We start from the raw sequence: 24,978 nt of genomic DNA on the forward strand, positions 1-24,978 counted from the left end.
AATTACCGCGCTAACCGTGACGTACTTCCGGTCCCAGAATACCCAGTTGCCGGAAGCCAACATCACGCGTTCCTATGAATAGGGAACGCACTTCCGGTCCCAGAATACCCAGTTACCGGAAGCCAACGTCACGCGTTCCTATGGACATGGAACGCAAGCGTGATGCTAAGAGACACGCATCACCTTCCCAATACGTGGTACCGCCTCACGCCATGCTGGAGCGCACAGACTCCTCCCCTATGCGGTCCAGCAGTCATATTGAATGGGGTAAGAGATATTCAACAGAGGGAAAAGAAACCCTAAGCTGTCCACATCTCTATTATAGGAAATGCCCCGTATTAATGGTATGTAAAAAGGCTCTATCTGATGATCACCAGAAAAAATGCCTAATTGCCTAAACAAACACATACAGTTCTCTCCATATATATTTTTTACAGATAGATCACGGATTGAGAAGGTTTGTATCAAGATAGAAAAGACCATAAACGTACAATGCATCAGTATATTAAATGGGGGTTCCCATAGGACGAATGATTAGACATGGGACCAATAATTAGATAAGAAATATTATATTAATTAGTCGCCAGAACCACAACGGACCTCTCAAGAGGAGCAGAAGAAAAAAGGGGGGGCCCTATTAAAACGAACAACTCATCTGCTTACCCTACCTACGTGGGGGTTGGCACCCTACAAATCCTGCGCAAATGGCGCCCCCACTCTACGGTGGCTCTCCCTATCTAACTATCCCTATTCTGTCCCTATTCTGGAAGGAATGGGGCAAAGGATAGAATCTCATTCATACCAAGTGGGGTAGTGGTGCCCAGGGTAAAGATCCATCGAGTTTCCTTTTGTAGTATGCGTAAATCCCAGCTTCCTCCTCTTATCGGTGGTGTCACCTTCTCAATGCCCATAAATTTAATGACATTGGCATCACCCAGGTGCATAGTATTTACATGATTGGCTATTGGGGTATCTTTCTTGTTTTTAATATCACGTAAGTGTTCTAATATCCTTTTCTTTAACTCCCTTCGTGTCTTCCCAATATATTCCAATTTGCATATACATGTGGCCTTGTATATCACTCCCTTCGATCGACAGTTGATGAGTTCCCTGATCTTAAACTCCCTCCCCTTAACAAAACTCCCAGATAAACTGGCCCTACAACCACAAATTACTTATCGTAGAGGGAGATCCCTTAGGGGTCGTCTCGTCCATAGTCATTTTATGTCCGAGCGTAGTCCTACATGGTTGGATCGAGGAGTTTCTGGCTGTTATCGGTGTAACAACTGTAAGGCATGCTCTGCCATGACCCAGGGGAACACTTTCAGGAGTTTTGTTAAGGGGAGGGAGTTTAAGATCAGGGAACTCATCAACTGTCGATCGAAGGGAGTGATATACAAGGCCACATGTATATGCAAATTGGAATATATTGGGAAGACACGAAGGGAGTTAAAGAAAAGGATATTAGAACACTTACGTGATATTAAAAACAAGAAAGATACCCCAATAGCCAATCATGTAAATACTATGCACCTGGGTGATGCCAATGTCATTAAATTTATGGCCATTGAGAAGGTGACACCACCGATAAGAGGAGGAAACTGGGATTTACGCATACTACAAAAGGAAACTCGATGGATCTTTACCCTGGGCACCACTACCCCACTTGGTATGAATAAGATTCTATCCTTTGCCCCATTCCTTCCAGAATAGGGACAGAATAGGGATAGTTAGATAGGGAGAGCCACCGTAGAGTGGGGGCGCCATTTGCGCAGGATTTGTAGGGTGCCAACCCCCACGTAGGTAGGGTAAGCAGATGAGTTGTTATCTAGTCGTTTTAATAGGGCCCCCCCTTTTTTCTTCTGCTCCTCTTGAGAGGTCCGTTGTGGTTCTGGCGACTAATTAATATAATATTTCTTATCTAATTATTGGTCCCATGTCTAATTATTCGTCCTATGGGAACCCCCATTTAATATACTGATGAACTGTATGTGTTTGTTTAAGCAATTAGGCATTTTTTCTGGTGATCACCAGATAGAGCCTTTTTACATACCATTAATACGGGGCATTTCCTATAATAGAGATGTGGACAGCTTAGGGTTTCTTTTCCCTCTGTTGAATATCTCTTACCCCATTCAATATGACTGCTGGACCGCATAGGGGAGGAGTCTGTGCGCTCCAGCATGGCGTGAGGCGGTACCACGTATTGGGAAGGTGATGCGTGTCTCTTAGCATCACGCTTGCGTTCCATGTCCATAGGAACGCGTGACGTTGGCTTCCGGTAACTGGGTATTCTGGGACCGGAAGTGCGTTCCCTATTCATAGGAACGCGTGACGTTGGCTTCCGGCAACTGGGTATTCTGGGACCGGAAGTACGTCACGGTTAGCGCGGTAATTATGAAGGAGCGCGGCTTGATGCACGTATATAAAGCACGGCAACATATGTACCCATCCGAGGCATTAGGATGTAATTGAGGAACTAATGAGGGAATGAGGAACTATATACCCTTGATGAAGAGGAACTATGTACCCCTGATGAAGGATTGAAATGCGTCGGGATGTTCCGTGGATCAACTGATCACCTGTAATGTAAAGGGGGAACATACATAAAAAGACCCCGGGTGAGATGTTTCCATTTTCTATGAGGATTTAATGCCTGGATGGTAATAGAAGGCTCCTCATAGTTCTATTTCTGTATACATACCTACCATTTAATAATGGCTTGTTATGTTTATGGGTATATGCAGATATATATGTATGATCACCGTATATATTGCTATATGGGTATTTGGTGATGTGTACTTCGGCTTATTGCTTATATGTAAGGTTCTTTTTGGACTTCACAGTTTGAGTACCTTTTTGGATCCTTACCTGTGCTGGATCTGATAGGGCTTGATACTCTGTCTAGCTATATTCTGGATATTTATATCTTTTTACTCACGATATATTTATACACCATATGGGCATCTTGCAAAAATTCTTTTTTAAATATTTCATTAATAAAAGTTATATTTTATATGCACTTGTTTGCTATATCTAGTTAATCCTAATTGACCTAAAACGGGAAAGGTTTATTCTGATTTCATGTCAGATATTGAGAAAAACACGCAGATGTGTCTTTTTATTTAGTGTGTGTAACATTCTGGTTTCAAATGTGTATGGCTACATGCACCTGCCCCCTAGATAATGTAGGCACGGCCAAGAGTTTGGTTTAGCACGAGGGTGGGGAAGGGGCCATTTGGGCGATATACACCATGGTCAGGACTAGTGATGAGCGAATTTGTTCAAAATCTAAACTTACGACTTAAATTCAACACTAATATGGCACATTCGGATTTGTGATTGGAAAGGCGAGCACAATTTCTTAAATTCGGGAAAAATTGGCAACGTTCGGCGAATAAATGCGGGAACGTAGTAGTGAAAGTGGCAGAAACAATTTCTGTGAGTCCTTTCACACATTTTTTAGACCAACTCGTGCACCTGCACAACAGAGTGCAAGTCTGACGACTGGAGAGGATGGTGCACTCCTGGTTGAGTCTCCATCTGCTGGGTTGTCTGTAGAGGAAGAGGTTTTGGTTAGTAATTCTACAATTTCTACTGTAGTGAAATTGATGTCACTTTGCTGGTGTCTGCCACAAATTTTTGGAAAGTGGAGAATCCTGATTGGGTCTGCATCTATTGTGTTGGCTAGGGTGGAAGAGGTTTCTGTCTCCATTAAACTACTTCTACTCTGGTGAAATTGATGCCACTTTGTTAGGCCCTAATTTAGGGAAATATGAACGCTTCTGGTTAGGTCTCCATTTCCTGGATTGGCTGTAGTGGAAGAGGTTTTGGTCTCCATCCATTAGTATAGTTATAGTGTAGTAAACTTAATTATTTGGTGCAGATATTGTTCTCCACAAAGGGGTACACAAACATGATAAACTCAAAACTGGTTTTCAATAAGCAACCATCAAACACATCTGCTGCTTCTTCCTCCTCCTTTGTTACCGTGTCAAGTATTGTCACGCAGGTCTCCGAAACTACGGTTGTATACTTGCTCCAGTCAGGCTGAGTGAAAGCCCATCAGCTGTAACAGAAGCGGACATGCTTGATGTGTTTATTTCACTGAGCACACCACATGTTTCTGAATCCACCGTAACATCTCCGCCTGCACCTCACTCACGGTCTAGCAGTTTGTCCGTTTCACTGTACTCCGCCCTCTCTCAGCACCGGAGCCAGCATTCAGTCCTGCAGTTGTGGTCCGTAAAAGATTGTTTACTCCTACAAATGACAAAGCTAAAAGGTTGAACTCCACCATCTCCAATCTGTAGGCCGCAGAAATAATGGTCCTGATTGTGTCTCCATCTACTGGGTTGGCTGTGCTGGAAGAGGTGTTGGTCCTAATTACACTATTTCTACTGTAGTGAATTTAATGCCACTTTGCTGGTGTCAGCCACTAATTTTTGGAAATGTGGGGTGTCATGGAAATATTAAGAAAAATATTAAGGATTTCTCTTTTTCCCTGAAACCTCTCTTCATCCCCCTCCCCTATAATATTTGTCAAAGGACCAAGAGCTGACACTTGGACCAACTGCTTCCATGCAAATTAACACACACAGCAGAAGTCACTTGTAGACAAATGCATCACAAAAGGTGCTACAAACCCAATCAGCATGCGAGTGTATTTCCGCCGGCAGAGGCAGGGAATAATTAGACACAGGATTACGATAAATCTACATATAGGTGAGAAGGTTGTACTCCCAGGACGTCAAAAGGAATTTAAGAGCGGTCTCCAGATGTTCGGCACCAACACGAAATATGGAATAACTAAAGTTCCATAATTCCAATAACAATGGGGCCCACATTTTTAGTGACAGAGTCAGCTAAGGAACAATATGCTTATTTTTTCATAGCCGTACGCCCCTCCGGGGAGCTGTGGCGCAAAAGTATCAAAATAGCAGACCGCAACTATGTCATCGAGAGAAAGGTAAAATCATAACGGAAAATATGGCATCGCTTGCAAGTCTCTACGATCAACCAGTGTTAAGTTATCGCAAAAGCCAGCTATTTTAATAAAAATGTGAAGGCTGGAGTCCAGCCCACGTGATGCCATCCCAGGGGGTGTGTGGGCAGGTCTTTCTCTTCAGCATAAAAGAATCCACTGAGGATGGATCAGTATTCATTGCTGGGAGTATATATTTATTATAAGCAATGGATCCCGTTCAGTAGCGGACAAATCTGGAGTGCTTCCCTCTTCCTATATTGAATCGTCTCTGCTATCTTATAGTAAGTTTCTTCTTTAATCCTTATTATTTTGTGTAACTGCATATGTATTGTAATGTCTCCTTTGTAAAATCCTTTTATATTTTTCCTAAACACTGCCTCCCTTTTGGAAGTCTTGCCTGCTTACAAGTCTTGATGCCCTCTTTCAGTCTGTGGGAAAGCTGTATGAGTTTCACTTAATGACCTTCAGTGGCCTAAACCGTGCCTTTGCTTATGCATGTTATTTCTCAAAACGCATTGCAGATCAGGCCATAGTCCAACTCTGTAATGATTAAATTCAAGGCATAAAGAAAGATCTTTGTCTGTGACTAAGCGCCACCGAGAAGTGTGAGCTGATGTTGGACGGGCTGCCATTGCTTATTCAACAAGCTGCATTAGAGGACTTTCTGGGAGAAATGACAGCCAGAGTAGATACGGTTTCCCCCTATGCCAGTCCTTTCACCAAGCTAAAGAATATGAATGTGGTAAAATACAATTCTCACCGAGAAGCAGTGTCAGACTGAAGAACATTGGGCCCACCAGAGGATTTGATTCTGAGGGACCACCTTTCTCCCCTGCTAAAGAGCCCTATAGCAGCTGCAAGGTTTGCGCTATGAACTCTCCTGAAAGAGAAGCCAGGGCCCACTGGAGGATTCTCCGGTTCTCTGGTGGGCGAGTCCAACCCTGCCCTGGCTAAGAAAAGTCTGTGGGAAGGTTCCCGGACACTTTATGGCTGCTTTTTTACTGTGGACTGGCTCCAGTGAGATGTATCATCCCTGGTCACATTCACTTGTCCACATGTTTGTGGTTGGGCAGTCCTTCCCACTAAGTGCACTGAGGAGGGCATGGGTAATGTTCTGCGACCCATGCTTGTGGAAGGCGGGGACAACCCGGGAAGAAATAGTGGTGGCTGGGGACCGAGTATGGATACTTGGCCGCTGCCATGAGGTTGTGAAAAGTTTCCGCCTCCAAGAACCTTAAAGGCAACATTTCAAGTGCAAGCAGCTGTCCAGAAATGTGGCAGTTTAGTATTGCGGCCTGTGGATGGGTAGCTGGCTGCATACTTGCGCTTCCATTCCAAGTAACAGAAAACGAAGGAGCTTGATGGCCCCATCATTATCACAACCTGCAAGGTGTGCACTATGAACTCTCCTGATGGAGAAGCCAGGGCCCACCGGAGGATTTTCCGGTTCTGGTGGGCCCATCCAACCCTGCCGAGAAGCAGCTAAGAAAAGTCTGTGTTAAGGTTCCCGGACACACTATGACTGCTTTTTTACTGTGGACTGGCTCCAGCAATCCATAAGATTGCAATCTGTAAGATCCCTTCACTGGCCCCTAATTGTCCCGCGTATCTAGTTGAAACTACTAACACTACCATGCCATCCATAACCTTTCTTCTCCGTACATTTCTGAACTAATCTACCGATATATTCCCTTACGTAATCTCCGGTCCTCCCAAGACCTCCTTCTCTCCACACTTATTTGTTCCTCACCCAATTGCCTCCAATACTTCTACCAAATATCCACCATCCTCTGGAATTCTGTGTCTCAACACATCCAATTAGCCACCACATTTGAATCCTTCAGACACAACCTGAAAACCCATCTCTTCAAGACAGCTTACAGCCTGCCATTGCCTCACTGCCACCTCGACAACACCGGAGCTAATGCAACTCCACAACCTACTGTCCCCTTCCCCACCGTCCTGTAGAATGTAAGGCCTCAAGTGCAGGGTCTGTAAGACTAAAGATGCAATATGGCACCTTGGCAAAGCCCAGTTATGTTCTCCCTCTGATATCTAACAATAACAAACAGGTCATGCTGGAGAAACTTGCACCTACTGCCACTTATTGTCTTCAGCTCCTTTGTGAGAAGCTAATGTTTGTTCAGCCAGTCTACCAAATAAAATTCCTGAGGTACGAAAATTGTGTATGGCTTTGCTTCTGGTACTGGTTGCTAATACCAAACCATGGCGTTCCATTCACTGGATATTCCTGGCTAGTTGGAGACAAGCTCATTCCCACAGAAAAGTACAATCAAGCTAAGGAGATGGTGGCCTCTATCATCATGAAGGAGTTTGCTCGTTTTCTAGTAATCTGGCTTTTATACAGTGGGTATGGAAAGTATTCAGACCCCTTTAAATTTTTCACTCTTTATTTCATTGCAACCATTTGGTAAATTCTAAAAAGTTCATATTTTTTTCTCATTAAAGTACACTCTGCACCCCATCTTGACTGAAAAAATGGAAACGGAAACGAAATGGAAAAAAAGAAAAACTGGAATATCACATGGTCATAAGTATTCAGACCCTTTGCTCAGTATTGAGTAGAAGCACCCTTTTGAGCTAGTACAGCCATGAGTCTTCTTAGGAATGATGCAACAAGTTTTTCACACCTGGATTTGGGGATCCTCTGCCATTCTTCCTTACAGATCTTCCCAAGTTCCGTCAGGTTGGATGGTGAACGTTGGTGGACAGCCATTTTCAGGTCTCTCCAGAGATGTTCAATTGGGTTTAGGTCAGGGCTCTGGCTGGGCCAGTCAAGAATGGTCACAGAGTTGTTCTGAAGTCACTCCTTTGTTATTTTAGCTGTGTGCTTAGGGTCATTGTCTTGTTGGAAATGTGAACCTTCGGCCAAGTCTGAGGTCCAGAGCACTCTGGAAGAGATTTTCATCCAGGATATCTCTGTATTTCATGTTTCCTTCAATTGCAACCAGTCGTCCTGTCCCTGCAGCTGAAAAACACCCCCATAGCATGATGCTGCCACCACCATGTTTCACTGTTGGGATTGTATTGGTCTGGTGATGAGCAGTGCCTGGTTTTCTCCACACATACCGCTTAGAATTATTACCAAAAAGTTCTATCTTCGTCTCATGAGACCAGAGAATCTTATTTCACATAGTCTGGGAGTCCTTCATGTGTTTTTGAGCAAACTCTATGCGGGTTTTCATATGTCTTGCACTGAGGAGAGGCTTCCGTCGGGCCACTCTGCCATAAAAACCCGACTGGTGGAGGGCGGCAGTGATAGTTGACTTTGTGAAACTTTCTCCCATCTCCCTACTGCATCTCTGGAGCTCAGCCACAGTGATCTTCGGGTTCTTCTTTGCCTCTCTCACCAAGGCTCTTCTCCCATGGTTGCTCAGGTCTAGGAAGACTTCTGGTGGTCCCAAACTTCTTCCATTTAAGGATTATGGAGACCACTGTGCTCTTTGAAACTTTGAGTAATGCAAAAATTCTTTTATAACCTTGGCCACATCTGTGCCTTGCCACAATTCTGTCTCTGAGCTCCTTGGGCAGTTCCTTTTGAGCTCATGATTCTCATTTGGTCTGACATTCTCTGTGAGCTGTGAGGTCTTATATAGACAGGTGTGTACCTTTCCAAATCAAGTCCTATCAGTTTAATTAAACACAGCTGGACTCCAATGAAGGAGTAGAATCATCTCAAGAAGGATCACAAGGAAATGGACAGCATGTGACTTAAATATGAGTGTCTGAGCAGTTTGGCATACCAAGCCATCGAAAACATGTCTCCTCCATACATGTGTGACCTAGTCTCCCTGCATGCAATCGCCCATCCTTCCAAGATCTTCTCTACTTCCCTCTTATCTCTTCTTGCCACAATCGCATACAAGATTTGTCCCGTACTTCTCCCCTACTGGGTAACTCTGTACCCCAACACATCAGACTGTCGCCTACCCTGGAAACCTTGAAAAGGAAGCTAAAGACCCACCTCTTACGACAAGCCTACAACCTGCAGTAACCTTCGTTCCACGACTAACTCTACCCTCGCCTACTGTATCCTCACCCATCCCTTGTAGACTGTGAGCCCTCGCAGGCAGGGTCCTCTCTCCTCTTGTACCAGTCAGTGACTCCTTTTCACATGTAAAGCGCCACAGAATAAATGACGCTGTAATAATAATAATAATAATAATAATAATTATAGTACTTGTACTCTGGTTCAATTGATGGCACTTTCCTGGTGTCTGCCCCTAATTTGATGCGTTTTGGCAGCTTTTGGGCCAGTTTGAAGGTGTTGTGTTTGCGTTTGTTGTTGCCCCCCATTGAATCCTATGACGTTCGTCAATGTTCGGCGAATTTTGCATATTCGACAATCGTAATCTGACCCGAACATTGAAACATTCACTCATCTCTGCTCACTAACATATCCCGAACAGGAACACATACATTCTTACCAGAGGCATAAGTAAAGTCTGATGGGCCTGGTGCAAGATTTGGACCATACCCCACCCAGGAAAAAAAAAAATAAAAAAAAATATATATATATATACCAGACTTCCATCTGGTATATACAGTACAGACCAAAAGTTTGGACACACCTTCTCATTTAAGGATTTTTCTGTATTTTCATGACTATGAAAATTGTACATTCACACTGAAGGCATCAAAACTATGAATTAACACATGTGGAATTATATACTTAACAAAAAAGTGTGAAACAACTGAAAATATGTCTTATATTCTAGGTTCTTCAAAGTAGCCACCTTTTGCTTTGATGACTGCTTTGCACACTCTTGGCATTCTCTTGATGAGCTTCAAGAGGTAGTCACCAGAAATGGTTTTCACTTCACAGGTGTGCCCTGTCAGGTTTAATAAGTGGGATTTCTTGCCTTATAAATGGGGTTGGGACCATCAGTTGTGTTGTGCAGAAGTCTTGTAGATTCAAAGCTGATAGTCTACTGAATAGACTGTTAGAATTTGTATTATGGCAAGAAAAAAGCAGCTAAGTAAAGAAAAACGAGTGGCCATCATTACTTTAAGAAATGAAGGCCAGTCAGTCGGAAAAATTGGGAAAACTTTGAATGTGTCCCCAAGTGCAGTTGCAAAAACCATCAAGCGCTACAAAGAAACTGGCTCACATGAGGACCGCCCCAGGAAAGGAAGACCAAGAGTCACCTCTGCTTCTGAGGATAAGTTTATCCGAGTCACCAGCCACAGAAATCGCAGGTTAAGAGCAACTCAGATTAGAGACCAGGTCAATGCCACACAGAGTTCTAGCAGCAGACACATCTCTACAACAACTGTTAAGAGGAGACTTTGTGCAGCAGGCCTTCATGGTAAAATAGCTGCTAGGAAACCACTGCTAAGAACAGGCAACAAGCAGAAGAGACTTGTTTGGGGTAAAGAACACAAGGAATGGACGTTAGACCAGTGAAAATCTGTGCTTTGGTCTGATGAGTCCAAATTTGAGATCTTTGGTTCCAACCACCGTGTCTTTGTGCGACGCAGAAAAGGTGAACGGATGGAGTCTACATGCCTGGTTCCCACCATGAAGCATGGAGGAGGAGGAGGTGTGATGGTGTGGGAGTGCTTTGCTGGTGACACTGTTGGGGATTTATTCAAAATTGAAGGCATACTGAACCAACATGGCTACCACAGCATTTTGCAGCGGCATGCTATTCCATCCGGTTTGCGTTTAGTTGGACCATCATTTATTTTTCAACAGGACAATGACCCCAAACACACCTCCAGGCTGTGAAAGGGCTATTTGACCAAGAAGGAGAGTGATGGGGTGCTACGCCAGATGACCTGACCTCCACAGTCAACAGACCTGAACCCAATCGAGATGGTTTGGGGTGAGCTGGACCGCAGAGTGAAGGCAAAAGGGCCAACAAGTGCTAAGCATCTCTGGGAACTCCTTCAAGATTGTTGGAAGACCATTTCCGGTGACTACCTCTTGAAGCTCATCAAGAGAATGCCAAGAGTGTGCAAAGCAGTCATCAAAGCAAAAGGTGGCTACTGTGAAGACCCTAGAATATAAGACATATTTTCAGTTGTTTCACACTTTTTTGGTAAGTATATAATTCCACATGTGTTAATTCATAGTTTTGATGCCTTCAGTGTGAATGTACAATTTTCATAGTCATGAAAATACAGAAAAATCTTTAAATGAGAAGGTGTGTCCAAACTTTTGGTCTGTACTGTATGTCCCTCATCATGGTCCCTTATCTTAGAGCCCCATACTGGTATATACGGTATATATCCCCCATTCTGATGCTGTTCTTTACTGTATAGAAAAAAAAGCTAAGCATTACACTCCCCAGAGGTGAACACAGAAGTCATAGTGCCCCATAATCCCCCCTACAGTATTATGCTCCTACTTATAGTAATGCACTCCCCATACTCCTCCATACACTATAATGAACCCCATAGTACTCCATACAGTATAATGCACAGCCCATAGTCCTCCCTATTGTATAATGCACTCCCTATACTCCTCCATATAGTATAATGCACCCTCAATAATCCACCATACAGTATAATGCACACCCTATAGTCATGCATGTAGTATAATGCACAGCCTATAGTCCTCTGTATAGTATAATGCACAACCCATTCTAAAATATGTTCCCCATCCTGGTATGTGGCCCTCATCCAGGACCCCATCCTGGTATATGGCCCTCATCCTGGTATATATTCTCCATCCTGGTGTATGGCCCTCATCTTGGTATATGGCCCTCATCCTGGTATATGTCCCCCATCCTGGTATATGGCCCTCACCCTGGGCCCCCATCCTGATATATGGCCCCGCTGTTGGTCAATACACAGAAAAAAACAATAAACGCTCCTACTCACCTTCCTAGCACTCACCATGCTGTGCGGCGTCCACATCTGAAGCTGGCAGCTGATTTTGGTTGATTTTGACAGGAGCACATAACATCACTGCAATGCACCCCCGGTCGCCTCTGATTAGCCAGCAGCATGTATTGCGGAGCACGGATTTTGCAAGTGTTTGCGCTGCAATACACTTCACCTGAATATGTGTTCTAGGATGCACATTCAGCTGAAATAGGGGCTGGCACCGGCGGGCCCCATGTCCGCCGGGTACGTTACGGCCCTGATTCTGATGTTCTATTGTATACCTGGCAGGAGCCAATATATTGTGATGACTTCACTATTATATACCACCAGGAGCCCTTACATTATAGTGTCTTTAACAGTGAAACGGCTAGAATGCATGGGCTGCAGTCAAGACCTGGAAGGAGACCATACATTGCAGGCTACATTCTGCTAGCTTCATTAACATATACCTGGGAAGAGATCATAGATTCTGCGGCCTCCAATAATATATACCTAGCAGGAACCCATAGGTTCTCCTGCCTCCAATAATATATACCTGACAGGAGCCCATACATTCTCCTGCCTCCAATAATATATACCTGACAGGAGCCCATACATTCTGCTGCCTCCAACAATATATACCTGACAGGAGCCCATAGATTCTCCTGCCTCCAATAATATATACCTGACAGGAGTCCATACATTCTCCTGCCTCCAATAATATATACCTGACAGGAGCCCATACATTCTGCTGCCTCCAACAATATATACCTGACAGGAGCCCATACATTCTCCTGCCTCCAATAATATATACCTGACAGGAGCCCATATATTTCCCTGTACTAATTACATGCACACAACCTCCCATCCTTCAAGATCTTCTTCTCTACCTCCCTCTTATCTCTTCTTGTCACAATTGCATACAAGATTTGTCCTGTGCATCTCACCTACTGTGTAACTCTGTACCCCAACACATCAGACTGTCGCTTACCGTGGAAACCTTGAAAAGGAAGCTGAAGACCCACTTCTTGTGACAAGCGTACAATCTGCGGTAACCCTCGCTCCAGCATACCACTGCACGACTAGCTGTACCCTGACCTACTGTACCCTCACCCATCCCTTGTACATTGTTTTTGCGCCCTCACCGGCAGGGTCCTCTCTCCTCTTGTACCAGTCGGTGACCCCTTTTCACATGTAACGCACAATGGATTAAATGTCGCTGTAATACTGATAATAATTATAGTACTTGTACTCTGGGTCAATTCATGGCACTTTCCTGGTGTCTACCCCTTATTTGATGTGTTTTGGCAGCTTTTTATGCCCATTTAAAGGTGTTGCATATGCTTTTTTTTTCGTCCCCCCTTTGAATCCTATGGTGCTTGGTAATGGTCGACGAACATTCGACCAATAAATTTGGCGAATGTCTAAATATTCGGCGAACATTGAAATGTTCACTAGTCTCTAGCCAGAAGGTCTAATTAAAGGGGATTAAGTTAAGGAAGGATTCCTTATCTTGGACAAGCAGGATTTAAACAAAAAAGTGTCTATACTAGAGAGGAAGCTACAGTGTCACCAAACAGGGACACCAGTTCTCCTATGGAGAGCTAAAGATGCAGTGCCACAGCAAGGAGTATGTGGCCCTCATCGAATGGACTTTGAGAGTATGAGTGACATGCGCACTAAGTAATCCAGTATGAGTTACAATATTGATGTTCTTTCTTTGAATTTGTTTCCAGTATGGAATCATTTAAAAGTTATATCTCTATTTTCATATGATCTTATAAATTTTTATGTAAATGAGTCTCTGATTTTTCCCTTCTTCCTGCTTATTTTACAGGTCACTCATTAATTCTACTCACATAGTGCATTAAATAGTAACATAGATTGCACTAAAATAATATTTTTTGCCCACCGATTACTATATTGCTATCCTTGCTTCGCTAATTGCCTAGTCCATGCTGACAGCGATTCTGCGCAAGCCAGGAAGCTCCTTATAGTGCATTCCACTGCAGTGTGCGCTCCAATAGTGGATATCTTAGTGCGCATGACTAGTAGCTTTACTGCACATGTCCGGAAGTCTTCAGCATTGTGCTCCACCGGCGTGCTTTCCAACAGCCAGACTTCAGAGTGCTCTGGACTGGAAGCTCCCTGACACGTCCAGAGACAGCGCGCACTCGATCACTCACTAAACCTCCAATGGCACCACAGGGTATTTGAGGAGCATTATCCTCCCCTTGGCACCTACAAACACCGCTCATTTCCACAGCCACGCCATATTCACCCCACGCAGCAGGTATGTGTGTTCATATGTATATTGCTGTTATGACATGGAACTCTCTGATCCATTAGATCCAGCAAATCTATTATTTTGCAGTTACAGATTCGTGACCTTCTTTATACTCTGCTTTATGCCAGGGCATTACAGGATCCTTTCTGACTACTAGGCCCCTCGTCCTGATTTCCACTAAGCCTTTTTTCCAGCATACTAGGTATTCATTCTTTGTTTTATTCTTATTCCTTAACAATTAGGTGCTCACCATTTAGGCACAATTCCCATGGAATATATATTCCTATGAATAAGTTGTTTTGGTATCACCACTCTATGAATTTATATTACTCTTATTAAATTGCCTGATCTTATATAATTGACAATATGAAATTACATCATGTATGAAGTAACCCTGATGAAGTATAATAATGTTCACATTAGAGTATATCCTATGTCTTTAAGTTGTCTTAACTCGGCAAAAAATGTCTATGAAATGTTTGTATTTTCATAAGATTTTGATTTCTTTATTCTTTATATATTTATTTAGACATATACCCTGCTTTTCTATATGGGGTTCTTCAAAAAAGTATTTTAAAAAGTATCATCATTGGACTGCCAAAGTTTTTTCTATTTGATTTCTGGAGTGGACGAGGTCTCTCATGGCAGTTTTTGACTGGTGGGTATTGTCGTGGGTAGCTTGAGCCATCATAGGATACAGAACTCAGGGAAGCCAACCTTTGTCCCCCACGTGCCACAGTCCTTCTGGTAACTGCACGGCTCCCTTCTCTTGCCATCTGGCCAATTCTTTAACACCAGCCTGTTGTTGTCGTAGGCCACCGGTGGTTCTGTGGCTGAGTACACCTGTGCAGCTGTCACCCTGGCAGGGTTGTCTCTTTGTTGGTAAACTGCAGAGTTTGCAGCCTGGTCGGGCAGGTGGTTGCCTTTAGCTGTAGTTGAGTTATCCTTTGCATGACCTTTGACTTTCACCATGGCAACTTTCTCTGGTAAAGGTAGGTCCTCCATCAGGAGTTGGACAGGTTTATCATTCTTGATAGACTTACTTTCTTAAGATCCAGCTCTCCATATAGGTCCATAGTCATGAAAGCATAGCGGCTGGCTGTATAAATCGTAGCAGTCTGATCTTTAGCATGTCTGCAGGCTTCTTCAAGGGCACGGAGCTCAGCTTTCTGGCTGGACATGTGTGGAGGAAGCTGCTCTGCTTCTATGGTTTCATGAAAGGAAACGGCAGCATGTCCAGTGTAGAACCGGCCATCAACACCATACTGCGATCCATCCACAAAGCTCTCATGGTCTGGGTTATGTAGTGGGACATCGGTAACATGACTGAAACCCCCCCCCGTGGGACATTATTTGTAAACAGTCATGTTCCTCTTGTGTCTTAATAAGCAGATCACCCACATTATCACTACTACCCCTCTCCCTACCTCCAGAGGCAACAAGGTGGCTGGATTCAGAGTAGTGAAACATGAATGGTGATGTTATCAGGCATGAGAAGGGCACATTAAAGTCTGAGATGTCAAGCAGTAAGAGAAAGTTAAAAGAAATTCCTGCAGACTGATACAGCAGAAATAGATTCTTAGTGAGACACTGACTGTCCCCCCTCCCTGAAGAGACTGGAGAAGGGGAAGGAGGGGGGGTTATCATTAGTCTAGCACAGCTGCAGTTTCTGTGTGTATTTAGGCTTCGCACAATTAGAACGTGAAATTTCTTTGTCCTTGCCAGGACTGGTTGTACATAATAGGGGCTCTGGACCAGGTTTTTGCCTTGTTATTAAGTGCATTTGTTGCTACCACACCCTTGGCTATTTGGAGTATTACGGCTGGGGACATAGACAGGTACTCCGGGCAGGACACTATTTGTGGCTCTTTAATCATGGGCTTTAAACTTTCAACAGAGGCACAGGACAGTAAACGGGTGTGAACCTTAGACATGTTCTCATATACTAAGTACTGCCATCTTCCAGAGCCAGGTATAATATTTTTCTACTAACAGGAGAAAGCATTTCTAATTTTCTCTACTTTCTCTAACAAATGGCATGGGAAACATTTCAGGGTCTGTCATTCTACTCATCATGGCCAGCATTTCAGTAGGATTCCAGTGACGCCACACACTCCTGGGGCTCTAGACTGGGGTGTGAGGTTTGGTGGTAGCAGTCTGGGCGAGAGCTGCGAGCGGGGTTAGGGTGAGCTGACCACCCTGACTAATTGTCCTAGTGAGTCTTTCATGGCTGCAAAAGGCTGACGTATAACTACTGTATCCATTTGGGTTGTGTTAGGGGAGCTTCTGGAGGGCAGGGTCTGAAGGGGCGTTGGTCCCATCCAGTGCAGGCATAATATTCAGTGGGGGCCTGACCAAGACTTATGGGGGGATTGCACATGGGGCTCTGGCCAAGGGGGGCACACTATGCAAATGGTTTGTGGGGCGTTAACAAAAAGGGTGCAATACTGTTTTAGTAGTAGGGGGTTTAATGGTTCCTATGTGCCAACAGTGGGCACAACATACACAACAGGTCTCCACCCAATCTGGATTCTGATTCCTATATACACAACATGTCCATCCTTCAGGGACAATGTATGGGGGTGGAGTCAAACTGGGAGGGGCAGGGGAATGAACGCCATCTTTGTTACATACTTCAAAATACAAAAACTTATCATCGCGTTTTTCTTCCTCCAATCGCCTCTATTTACAGATTTAGAGTTTTTCCACCATATCTCAGTCTGTTTTAGTAAACCAAGATCATTTAAAAAACCTTGCTGTTCCTCCAACACTTTCAAGAAACCTTCATCAAATCTGCCACCCGGTGGATAACCACACACTAAACAAAACCTATGCATTTTCTGCACAAATTTCTTTTCTTTCTTTCTGTTTCTTTAAAAACAGGAATACATGAGTAGACACAAACCAGTGAGAAGTCATACCTTTCACTATGGATTGTATACTCTATACAGCACCTCTACCATGCTCAATCTGTTTCTTACTAAACAGATTAATACCCATGTTCTGTTTCTTAAAAAAGAAACAGGAATACAGGACTAGAGAGAAAAACCAGTGGGGACTCTTACCTTTCACTATGGTCTCCTACTCTGTCACGCCATGCCTGACTTATAATCAGATGACAACCATCAGCCCCTACGTCTAGGAGCCTGAACCATATGGGTTTCCTTAGCAATACAAGAGGCTGCTGTAACAACCAACAATCTGCTCCACCGGGTACAATCAACTAATCACTACAATCCAACTGCATGTACAGATGACCAGTGAAACACCAAATCCACACTCCCCATACAACATACAGCACAAGAATTCAACACAGTACACAAGGTCTCATCAGGGTTCTTTGTCTAACAATAATGGACCCACTTACTATGAACAGATCAAATGACCTGTGACTACTTACCCAACGCGTACTGCAACCCATGAAAACAGAGGGATAAATTCAGGTAGTGTAAGAATAATGCTTCTTACCAATTGCTGCAGCAGTCCCGGATATCTGTCTGTCTGGGTTCCATCAAATTGGTTGGGTCAGCAGTCTTTTGCATTAGTGGGTCCCTGTTCATTGCGCCAGGTTTTGTTTTCGCCACATAACGTGAGGCGTTCTGAGACGTTGTGCCTGTTCCAAATTAAATTGTAAAATTCAAATACGTGCACGGCAGAACTACGACTGATACATTTGAGCATCAGGCTAGATCTACTTTTACATGCTCTGGTCCAGGTTTATATAGGTTATTAGTATTCATACTTTAAACAATATAATTTGCTCAGCTTATCTCTAAATATGTGCTGGCATTAGCATACATACATCTAATTGGCTAAGTTAACACTACTGACACCCAGCTTTCTGACTTTCGTTTCTTCCTTATGTTTTCTCTGGTCTCTAGACAAAGACATTCCTGAGGGACATCTTATCTCACACACACATACTGACTCAAACTCCATTTTAGTAAGCAGAAGATACACTTACAAAAATCAAAATGGAGTCAGGATAAAGTATAACTCCTGCTCTCACACTGTACTACTATAGTGCGGTATATTATCCCTGCCAGTCAGTGTAATACTAACGACCCCATATACATGAGATAAGTGTTGGCTGAATGGTCATTTGGCAGACGGCTATCTCTCCTGACTCCCCCATACACACAAATATTCCAGCTTTCCTGTGATCTGTATGAGGGTCGTCTCCAGACTCCTCTAGCGGAGGATTATCTACAGGAAGAACAAACGGATTAGCCTCTGAAATTCAGGATGCCAGATCCTTCTCTGCCCTGACATCATCTGTCGGGAGGTCCCCAAATACATTATATAGTTGAGTAAACCCCCAAAATCAGTGCTTTCATGCAACTCTAATCTAATGTGTACTGGGAGGTTAAAAGGTAACTTATTGGACGTTGTCTCTGGCCCCGGCCTAATAGAATTTCATACATTTCAGGCCCAGACACCATTATTAGGCATTTAACTATGGTAGTAACTGGGCAGCCCCATACTATCGAGTACTTGGGGAAAGAGGGGCATTCAGCTGAACTCTGTCAAACCTTCTTAGATGCCATGTTTGTTTTTGACAGCAGAAAATGGTTAAACTGCCAGGGGTTTTGTTGCAGCCGCACCTGTGCCATCATTGTGGTGTACATCTATGTCCTGATGCCCAAAATTTTTTATTTTTTTTAAAACAAATGTTTAACCCCTTTAAAGCCTGGGGCGTAATAGTACGCACCAGGCCATCACCTCCGGTTCAGTGAGGGCTCCGGCACTGATCGCGGGTCACTGATGGGTGGGCATGACAACCCTGGGTCTGTAATGATCGCTATGAGCACCACCTAGTGGTCGGCGCTCATAGCACAGGAGCATTTGTGCTACATAGAGATGATCTTATCATCACCTCTATGTAGCAGAGGCGATCGGATAGTTGCTGCTTCTAGTCTGCTATGGAGACTATAGAAGCAAGCAAAAAGTGTAAAAAAAAAAAAATGTTTTTTAAAAAAATAAAAAAAATGTAAAAGTTTAAATCACCCCCCTTTCGTCCGATTCAAAATAAAATAATAGAAAAAAAACACATACACATTTTTGGTATCACCGCGTTCAGAATCGCCCGAACTATGAATATAAAAAAAGAATTAATCCAAGCGGTAAACGGCGTAACGAGAAAAAAGTACTAAACATCAGAATTACATTTTTTGGTCGCCACAACATTGCAATAAAATGCAATAACGGGCGATCAAAACATCGGATCTACCCCAAAATGGTATCAATAAAAATGTCAGCTCGACATGCAAAAAATAAGCTCTCATCTGGCCCCAGATCCTGAAAAATGGAGACGCTATGGGTCTTGGAAAATGGCGCCATTTTTTTTTTTTTTAGCAAATTTTGGATTTTTTTTTCACCACTTAAATAAAAAAGAACCTATACATGTTTGGTATCTACGAACTCGTAATGACCTGGAGAATAAGAGTGGCAGGTCAGTTTTAGCATTCAGTGAACGTGGTAAAAAAAATTAAAAATAAAAATCTGCGGTATTGCACTTTTTTTGCAATTTCACTGCACTTGGAATTTTTTCCCCATTTTCTCGTACACGATATGGTAAAACCAGTAATGTTGTTCAAAAGTACAACTCGTCCCACAAAAATTAAGCCCTCACACGGCCATATTGACCAAAAAATAAAAACGCTATGGCTCTGGGAACAAGGAGAAAAAAACAAAGATGCAAAAACAGAAAATCCCAGGGTCTTTAAGGGGTTAATGTTTTCAAAAATGGGGAAGACGGGAAACATTCATATAGACGGCCGGTGGAGATGTAGTCAGTGATGGACTCTGGCCAAATATGTTTCTAGAGCCTTAGTAAAAGATGAAGATGTCGTCCTCATCATGAAGTAGTTATTTCTCATGTCACGTGTAATGAATATCTGTTGCAGTATTACTAATGCCGATTCCAGTGTCAGTAAATGAGACGAGAATTAGCAATAAGGAAGATGAGTCTATGAGAAACGTATTCAGCTACAGACTCCAAGGAAGAAACTGCTTGTTGTCTGTGTCCTAAAATATTTAGGTTTTATTACTAGATGTAAAGAAGAAAACTAAATACTGTAAAATAATAAATCTCCTCATATGTTTCCCTTATTATCTCCAGTAATTGTATTATTACACAGGATTTTTATGATGTTACATCGGCTCATCTTCTTCTCATTCAGGTCTCTACAATATCAGATCCTCTCAGTGAAGATCTTCTACATAAGAGAATCTTCCTGATTTACCCATCAAGGATGGATATGGACAGAGACAAGATGGCGGAGAGGATATTACACCTCACCCTAGAGATCCTCTTCCGGATTACTGGAGAGGTGAGAGATTCTGATGACGTCACATTACATCATTCTTATCTATGGGAATAACAGATGGACAGAACTGGAGAGGTGAGGACTCTGGAAATGTCTGTAGTGAGATTTATTAATGTGTCTCTACATAACCAGGATTACACAGTAGTGAAGAAGACCTCTAGTGAGCGCTGTCAGGACCCTGTGTCTGAAGGATTGGGAAGACCCCTGAGCCCAATGACAGGGCCTCTACCTCACCCCCTGATGCATGAGGACATCAATGACCAGAAGATCCTAGAACTCACCTACAAGATGATTGAGCTGCTGACTGGAGAGGTGACACTGCTGGGAATGCTGGGATATTATACAGTAATGCTATGAAGGGAAAGGGGGGTGACGTTATCATTGTATGTGTCAGGTTCCTATAAGGTGTCAGCATGTTGCCGTTTATTTCTCCATGGAGGAGTGGGAGTATTTAGATGGACACAGAGATCTGTACAAGGATGTCATGATGGAGGTTCCCCAGCCCCTCACATCACCAGGTACTCTTCCTTCCTTTGTTTACCTTGTCTCTGCCCCCTTGATGATGTTACAGTCACGTGACCATTTCTAGCATTTCTATTGGTGGGTGGCCTGTAGCTGATTTTTGCCCTTAGTTTGCCCTGAGCCAAGATGGCGGATTTGTTTACCTTGTCTCTTCCTCTTTGATGATGTTACGGTCATGTGACCACTTCTAGCGTTTTTATTGGTGGGAAGAGCTGATTTTGCCCTTAGCTTGCCCTGAGCAAAGATGGCCGACTTGGCAGCACGCATAGGTTCTCTGGGGCCGGGAATGAGCATGTGGACGGTTGGTCATGTGTCTCTGGCGTCACAGGATGTCATTCTTCCTGACCTGTGGCCTCTCGAAAACGCCCCCTCACTGTTCCTCTGCCGGCCTGACACAGCCCACATGCGCCGGTGATGCCAATTAAGCATCAGAGGCGCTCCTATAAAACTCCCCCTTTGCACACTCCTCTCCACATGCCCCCGGAAGCAGCATCTAGCGAAACATGTGTTGGGCCTGCACTTTGACACGGAGGGACAGCACAACTCCTGGATACACTATGGGTGAGCAATAATTTACATTTGGGGACCTGTTAGCACTTTAGAGAGGAATATAGGAGCGGATTCTTATACCCTTGTTATATACCTTGTCATAATACTGGGACCCAATTTTGTTACTTTGCAAAAGGACCTTAACTGTACCAGATGCACTTTATCTTCCCTCTGTTGCCTTCGTGTTATTCTTTTCCCCTACCTTGCCTCTCTGCTCAGTCCTTTGTTTATCCCGTTATTGCCTCCAAGATTTGTATAAGCTGTCCACAATGTAACCGATTATTAAACGGAATTGCATTTTGCACACTAGCATGGATATTCTTGGTGTTCTTATTTGGACTCATTATTTTTTGGTTTAAATTTGCATATGGAGTAGAAGGCCCTTCCTTAACTATGTTGATGTCCTGGTTGTGTCCTTTTATTTATTATAAAGATCTGTACAAGGGTGTCATGATGGAGGTTCCCCAGCCCCTCACATCACCAGGTAATAGACAGGACTAAATACACACGGTCTATAATTATCTGTATGTAAAGAATGAATTCAGCCCCTGTATGTGTTTCCTCCAGATCTATCCAGTAAGAGGACAACACCAGAGAGATGTCCCCGTCCTCTTCTTCCACAGGACTGTAAACAAGAAGACCCCAATGTTCCTCAGGATCATCAGGTAGATGGAGAGAAGGTGTCATGAGATCTCCCCTATGATGTGTAGACGGCTGTGAAGGTCTTGTGCTCAGTCTTGTTTTATCCACCAGTATTTTATGTTTTATACTTGTGCAATGAGAACGGTGGAGATGGCAGGATTAGAGCTGATGTGACTTCTTCTCTCTGTGACTTTTTTTTGTTTCAGGGTGAAGGTCTGACCCATATTAATATTACAGAGACATATGTGAGGGGTGATGAGTGGTGTAAAGAGGAGATTCCTATATATGACTATCCGGGTGAGTAGTAACCACTAAATGTATTCTCAGTCACCGGCTGTGGCTGCTTTATCATTGGTGTAGGGTCTGCTGTATCACAATCGTGTGATCACCATTTTGCCTCTAGACCACAACATTTTCCTCCACCCAAAACTTTTCAAATGACTTTGGGTATTGAAAACCCTTTGAAACCTGAACAATCCACCTACACTCTGATATTAGAATACGCTGACCGTTACCTGCCCAGATCTGTGATTTACAAAGCCAAATGACAGCGTACGTAGAATGTGCTGACAAGTTAGAAAATCACTTGAAGAAAAATTACGATGGACCTCTTAGAGAAAGCGGAGGGTAATGATGCTGTTGGCTTTCTAGAATCCTGATATCTTATTGAATGAATCTGCCTTCTCTCCCCTCTGTGCTGCTGAATGTGTTCATATGGTCCCTAAAAGACCAGGTCCAGCCTTTCTGGCCAAATTCTGCTTTAATAATCGACAATATTCTTCTTGAAACTCTTCTGATAGAAAGCCCCATACTCCAATTACCCCAGAGAGGTTTCACCACTAGTTACTCATTTTTACTGATGAGGACTGTTGAGTTTGATCATTTCAGTAGATGTGTTATTGTCTATACTCACAGTTTTTTAATACAGTAGTTAGTGCCCAAAATACTCTGATTTAACCCCTTCCTGCAGCCAGTTTTGTTTTCCTAATCAGGCCCCATTTTTTAAATCTGACGTGTGTCACTTTATGTGGTGATAACTTTGGAATTCTTCACAAAGGATAATAGGAAACAAATGGACCTTACAGATTATTTTCCAACTTCTCTTGAATCCAACAATACCCTGTATATGGTTGTACACTACTGTCTGGGCACATTTCAGGGTTAAGAAGAGAAGGAGCGACATTTAGCTATTTGAATGCAGATCTTGCTGGAATAGTTTGCAGACACTATGTATTGAGGGCACTGTTCATGGTCACCTGGCAGCTCAAAAGATGGCTGCCACAAACAGATTTGCCACTCTCTACTCCGTTTTCCAGATCCCACTTATTGATTTGCTCATCACCCTTTAATCCCTCTACATGGATCTGGACTTACATAGAGACCCCTAGACTTGGACCACGGTGTTACCTGCTGTTCTGTGGTGTGAGATGGGAAGAATAATAGTCAAGTAGCCGGGTCAGAACCATGAGGGCAGAGAAAAATCAGAAGACACAACAGTAGTCAGTAAACGGGCCGGGGTCACAACAGGAAACAAATACACAAGCCGAGAGCTGAGCACAGAGGACTGAACCCGAGGAGAACAAGGCTGTATCTGGCGGCTTCCAGCAATATGCTCCGAGCTTTAGTAGGGTGTGGTGCTTTCTGATTGGCTGAAGCAGGCAGCAGGTTACTCCAGCTGGACAGCACACACACCCATACTGCAAGACTGGATGGTGCAACTGGTCCCAGCAACCCTAATCTTAGTGGCTGGACAGAACCTGTGCCACCCAGAGCTTCTGGTTCCTATGTCTCTTCCATAACCTGTGCCGCCTGCAGAATGAATAAGGCGGCTCCTGGTGAGAGAAGCAGACGTCGCAGGAGCAGATCCCAGAGGAGATGGGACCCACCATTTGCAGAAGCCCTAATATAATAAAATGGCAGAAAAACAGAGCAGTAGAAATCCCCATAAAGTGATTCTATTTTGGACATTATAACTCTCATTGAATTAATCTACAGGAGTAGTGACTATTTTGACTCCACAGCCACTTTCAAGAAATTATCATGCAGTGGATGTTGCAGAGTGAAAATTACAAATATGCCATTTTATTCCCCAACACATAGTGCCCAGATTGTGCTCCAGGAGACTAAGTTAAGTGGGATCTTCTCACTATAGTAATGCCAAATACATGGATGCTAAATGTAATTTGGGTACACTGCAAGGCTCAGAAGCGAAGGGGGATTTGACTTTGTGAGTGGATATTGGTGGATTGGTTTATGGAAGCCATGTTGCATTTCAAGATCCTTTGAGCTGCAAATGTGGAAACCTCTGTTGTTCCACTAATAGATGATGAACCAGAGTGGGGACTTGTTTTTTGTGAGATGAGTAGAAGTTTTTATTGGTATCATTTTTGCCAACATAACATTGTTTGGTGGCTTTTTATTCCTTATTTGAGGGGCAGAATGAACAAACAGTTGAATACCACGCTCCACTGGTTCATCCTATGAGGTTTCTGTGATTGAAACAGCTTCAAATCTTAATCAGCCAGACATGTAGATTTGTTAAGCAAAGACACATACAGTTGTGCTCAAACATTTACATACCCCGGCAGAATTCTTGCACTCTTGGCCTTGTTCAGAGAATATGAATGATAACAAAAAAACTTTTTCTCCACTCATGGTTATTGACTTGGTAAAGCTATTTATTGTCAAACTACTGTGTTTTCTTTTTTTAAATCTTAATGACAACCAAAAACATCCAGATGACCCTGATCAAAAGTTCACATACCCTGATGATTTTGGCCTGATAACATGCACAGAATTTGACACAAATGGGTTTGAATGGCTACTAA

The 24,978-nt window shown here is 43.3% G+C and overlaps 1 protein-coding gene across 1 annotated transcript in view; it reads left to right on the plus strand.

Annotated features, from left to right (window-relative positions):
- The window catches only part of LOC141198576 (uncharacterized), an 89,169-nt gene that overhangs the window by 58,327 nt on the left and 5,864 nt on the right, over positions 1-24,978 (plus strand). Inside the window, exons 3-9 of the mRNA XM_073663001.1 lie at positions 10,944-11,052; positions 20,291-20,440; positions 20,570-20,749; positions 20,832-20,955; positions 21,942-21,992; positions 22,076-22,173; positions 22,357-22,447. Of these exons, the coding sequence (XP_073519102.1) occupies positions 10,944-11,052; positions 20,291-20,440; positions 20,570-20,749; positions 20,832-20,955; positions 21,942-21,992; positions 22,076-22,173; positions 22,357-22,447 (803 nt within the window). The remainder of the gene's footprint in view (positions 1-10,943; positions 11,053-20,290; positions 20,441-20,569; positions 20,750-20,831; positions 20,956-21,941; positions 21,993-22,075; positions 22,174-22,356; positions 22,448-24,978) is intronic.

This window comes from Phyllobates terribilis, unplaced genomic scaffold (genome assembly GCF_046119375.1).
Source record: "Phyllobates terribilis strain yellow unplaced genomic scaffold, ASM4611937v1 Scaffold_98__1_contigs__length_5973952, whole genome shotgun sequence".
Taxonomy (NCBI): Eukaryota; Metazoa; Chordata; class Amphibia; order Anura; family Dendrobatidae; genus Phyllobates; species Phyllobates terribilis.